Source organism: Opisthorchis viverrini (genome assembly GCF_000715545.1).
Source record: "Opisthorchis viverrini unplaced genomic scaffold opera_v5_71, whole genome shotgun sequence".
Classification (NCBI taxonomy): domain Eukaryota; kingdom Metazoa; phylum Platyhelminthes; class Trematoda; order Opisthorchiida; family Opisthorchiidae; genus Opisthorchis; species Opisthorchis viverrini.
The window spans coordinates 1813019-1817028 of NW_008751727.1; the positions used below are offsets into that span (position 1 = coordinate 1813019).

At 43.2% G+C, this 4010-nt stretch overlaps 1 protein-coding gene across 1 annotated transcript; it reads left to right on the forward strand.

The window, feature by feature from the left end:
* Positions 1–3116: 3116 nt before the first annotated feature.
* On the forward strand, positions 3117–3587 carry T265_13502 (hypothetical protein; the record flags this gene model as incomplete). Its single annotated transcript, XM_009169117.1, has 2 exons — positions 3117–3215; positions 3354–3587. Coding segments are annotated over 2 exons (333 nt in total), but the record flags the coding sequence as incomplete, so codon positions are not given.
* Between the last annotated feature and the right edge of the window lie 423 nt (positions 3588–4010).

Here is a 4010-nt window from a genome sequence, read left to right on the forward strand (position 1 = left end):
TAGCATAATCAACCTTGTCTAATAACCTCTGAGAACGAAGCGAATCCGGAAAAAGCGAATTCCGAGCCGGAAGCATAGAAGAGGGGGAAATGACTGAAACGAAACAAACTTGGGAAGTAATACATCAACACATCATAGAGCCGGAATGCAGACCATCACGCAGTACAGATCACGAGCGGACCAACCGGAACAGAAAGGCTAAGCAACTGTCGTAGTTCTTAGTAGAGCAAGCGAAAGGAAGAATTGCAGACCAAGTCCCAACGCAAATCAGACTGATCAGACCGGTTCTATGCTTAACCGATCAGGTTGGATCATAAAGCGGCTTCTTATTAACTATGAATTCAAAGACATGAATTTGAAATCGACCTGCTCAAAGGTGCATTAATGATATCCGATCAAATCCCTATCCATCGGTGAGCCCGGTGAACAGTTAGGCAGCCACAAGACCAAATTTAATTGCGTGCACCCGAGCTACCAATAATCTAACACAGTTCCTTGTAGAACTATATCCAAAAACTCTTTCCGATAGTCCCCTGAAGTGAACCCAGTTAGTACTTTCCATCTAAGATTTATTCTACCTTAAATTCCCGGGACAAAAGCGTATCTGCGTGTAGAATCACTGTCGTGGATGCTAGGTCCAGTTTCAACACCGTCCCGAAAGTTACAACCTCTCGCCTAATAAGAACCATGATCAAAATTTTTCATAACCGGGTTGTGCAGGCTTATTGGTAGCTTAGTGTTTTACACGTCCCTCGGAAGCATGGGATAGGGTTTCCAAACTCGTCCTTAGGAACAGTACTAGATATTTATTACTCTTGCATTTATACTACTGGTACATATCAGTAAAACATTTGTGAATCTGTGTTGCTCGATGACTGTCGATAAACAAGCAGTTTGTAGTTGTTCGCTTCGCTTGTTAAATCTAACAAGAACCAGCGGACTGTGTGCTCTCAACAGGACGTTGTCCTACGGAAAAATAGAAGTTTAACACTCAGTATCTGTTCAGGTTACTATACGTTGTTTCATCGTAGTCTCCAACCGTTTTGCCTTCATTTATCACTGTAACTGCGAATCATACTGAAACATCGGCCGAATCAAATCAAGTCCGGTCAAAAGGAGTTCACTGCTGCGGCTGGATGACATTTCAGCAGTATCATTTGGGCAGTCTAGTCAACATGCAGTTGAGTAACAAGGCTGCTTCAGTTATTAGTTTCAATGTGGACTGGACCTGCTGGAAGTAAGTTGACAGTTTCTAAGGATGCTTCATTTGTGTACAAACAGTATAATCCCGTGATGCTCCGACGACAAACAAGAAAGTACTGTGACATTTCACGCCTTGGATCCATATACTTCTCAAAAAGGTGTTTGGTCTTCATTCACGAAACACCTGCAACCCTGAGACGAATAGAGCGTGAACTGAAGACTGCGAAATGTAAACAGAATGCCAAGCTGAATAAAAACGTTTTGTTGTACCAACTTGATCACGCCGATGCGGTGCATTTCTGTAAAGACCATGTAGGTAGCAGATAATTACAGACAACAGATTTAGCGAGGACAAATGTGAAATGTATATGTTAAGAGTAGTGTACTGCAAATGGGGAATTTCTCACTCTAGTAGAAATCGGGATTTGAAATGGCGAAGCGGCTTCAAATATTTAAGAACCAACCGACGAAATAGAGGATATTTATCCGGTTCTTTTGATTCCGAAGCATAATAACGCATTGTTCTTCACTTCGCGTTTTGTCTTTCAACAGCCGAGTAACTCATGCGCTTCGCTTTGCTGGGGGAATTTCAAGCTGTGAATAAAATACTAAGCTAGCAGAAAGGCAGAATACGACCGAAAAGCTGCTAAACCAGGTGTCGTAGCGGTAATCACTGGGCATCCTCACTAAGCTGATCCCAGTTGTTGTTAGTTGCACTTGCATGAGGCCCAAAAAGGTTTGTAGATCTCTGAAGAACAGGCAAAATATCTAGAAAAAGTAGTGACAAATATGTGTTGGTTGTGGTGCTTGAATACTATACACACTGGGTTCACGAATGCCATAGATAACATGGGAATGTGTAGAAAGATGAATCTAACGTGGTTAGAGATTTCACATCCCTTCACATTGGGGCCCAGCTTACGTTGAAGCAAAAGAGCTTGTTCGGTTGGTCGTGAAGCTCATTCCGATCTGCGCCAGTCTTTTGCCCACCGGTGATTGCTACATGGAATATCTATCCCTAATCATTTTGATTTTATTCTCCCATATCTTGGAAAACATAGTAGAATCCCTGGCGTGTGTGGGGACAATATGGCGGAAGCTAGCTCCAATTCCATCCGTGTCCCCAGAATCGCACACGCTGATGTGTGCTGTAAAGAGTGGAATGGATTTGATAAGACGAGCTTTGTCACTTGGAAGACTTGATATCTTGCACCGAAAGAAATAAAAGCGTCAAAAATATTTCAAGGCTTAGACTGCTTCATTAAGCGCAAACCTTGCTTCGCTGTCATCCCCTTGGGGATCTCCAGAAAAGGCACGATGTTGACAAGTTAGGACATTCATAGTATTTTCACGGAATTTCGGTTAACAAACGATTTACAAAGATTTGAACCCGGAAATTCCCAACTCCACAGTCATTATGCCTTCCATAGAAGCCGGCAGTTCACATTCGCCCCCTTCAATGTTTAAACAGTGTCGCCATTCTTTCAAAATTCAAGCGCACACAATGGAATTCGGTCCAGACAAACAAGTTCATATCCCACCCCCTTAACAAAAAAACAAGTACACGCTACGTAATCTGCTACATTGGAAAGTGCATGATTTCACCACGTTTTGCCACCCAGGCATTTATCCGGAAATTCCTAAGTCTGACAATACTGGTCGAGTAGATTGGTTGTCTGGGTGTATCTGAATCGATGCACCTCTATCGGTTCATGTCCAATCAGAGCGTGGCCACTCTCCGGCCATTGGCCATCCCAGTGCGTGGTGCACTAGCCATGTAGACACACCTCTGTGCACAAATTCGAAACCGTGGCCAGAGCCGATTCAAGTTTTCATTGATGGACGAAAGCTGTAGATGAGCACTGAGGAACATGAATGATCGTGTGAACACATGCGTCATAAAATGCGTCGAGATGTCGCAGGCAATGCAACAAGAGGCAATTGCAGTCTCCACAACCGCTCTACAGGAATACAACATTGAAAAGGATGTTGCCAAGTACATCAAGAAGGAAGTGAGTCCGCCATTCCGAGCTCTAGCTGCAATCTGTAGTTTGATAAACGATATGGTCCCCCTTGGCACTGCATTGTAGGTCGGAACTATGGAAGTTACGTCACGCATGAGATGAATCATTTCATTTATTTCTACTTAGGTCGAACTGCTGTTCTTCTATTCCGATCCGGATGACTCATCAATGCAGCGTGCATGCAGAAACTACCGGCGTTCTCTTTGTTTGGCTTATATGAGCATATTTTTTGTTGAGCTGTTGAGTTTATCCTGCACAGCACGTGACTTTCCCATGACGTTTGTCCTGGTGACTCCCACACCATTGGATGTTAGGATTCAGATGAATTATTTTGGAAACTGCGTTGAATTCAATCATCGGGTGAGGAGAAGCTGTCTAGATCTTGTACTAAACGGTAACGTTCCGACGTAACTCTTTCGTTGCATCTTTCAAGATTTCGTTTATTTAACATGCGAAATCTGCGTTTTGGGCTCCATCGTGTGTAGACCAAAGCTTTGAAGAGAGAGAGGAGTAACTGCAATCGCAGAGTCGAAATTCGTCCCACCTTTCATAATCTAAAGTTAAATGTTCTTGCTTTGAAATTTCGTGGTTTGATAAACCGGAAAGGCGGGTCCACAGATTGGTGCACGTCCTGTTGGAGTGAATCTCAAAATAGGGTTGAATAACGTAGATACTTGAGTGACAAGGAACCTGTCTGGACGATGGCCTCTTATCCGTGAACCAAAATGGGATTGGTCAACTTACCAATTCTGCCAGATTACTGAAAATTCCTCAAGTTTTAGA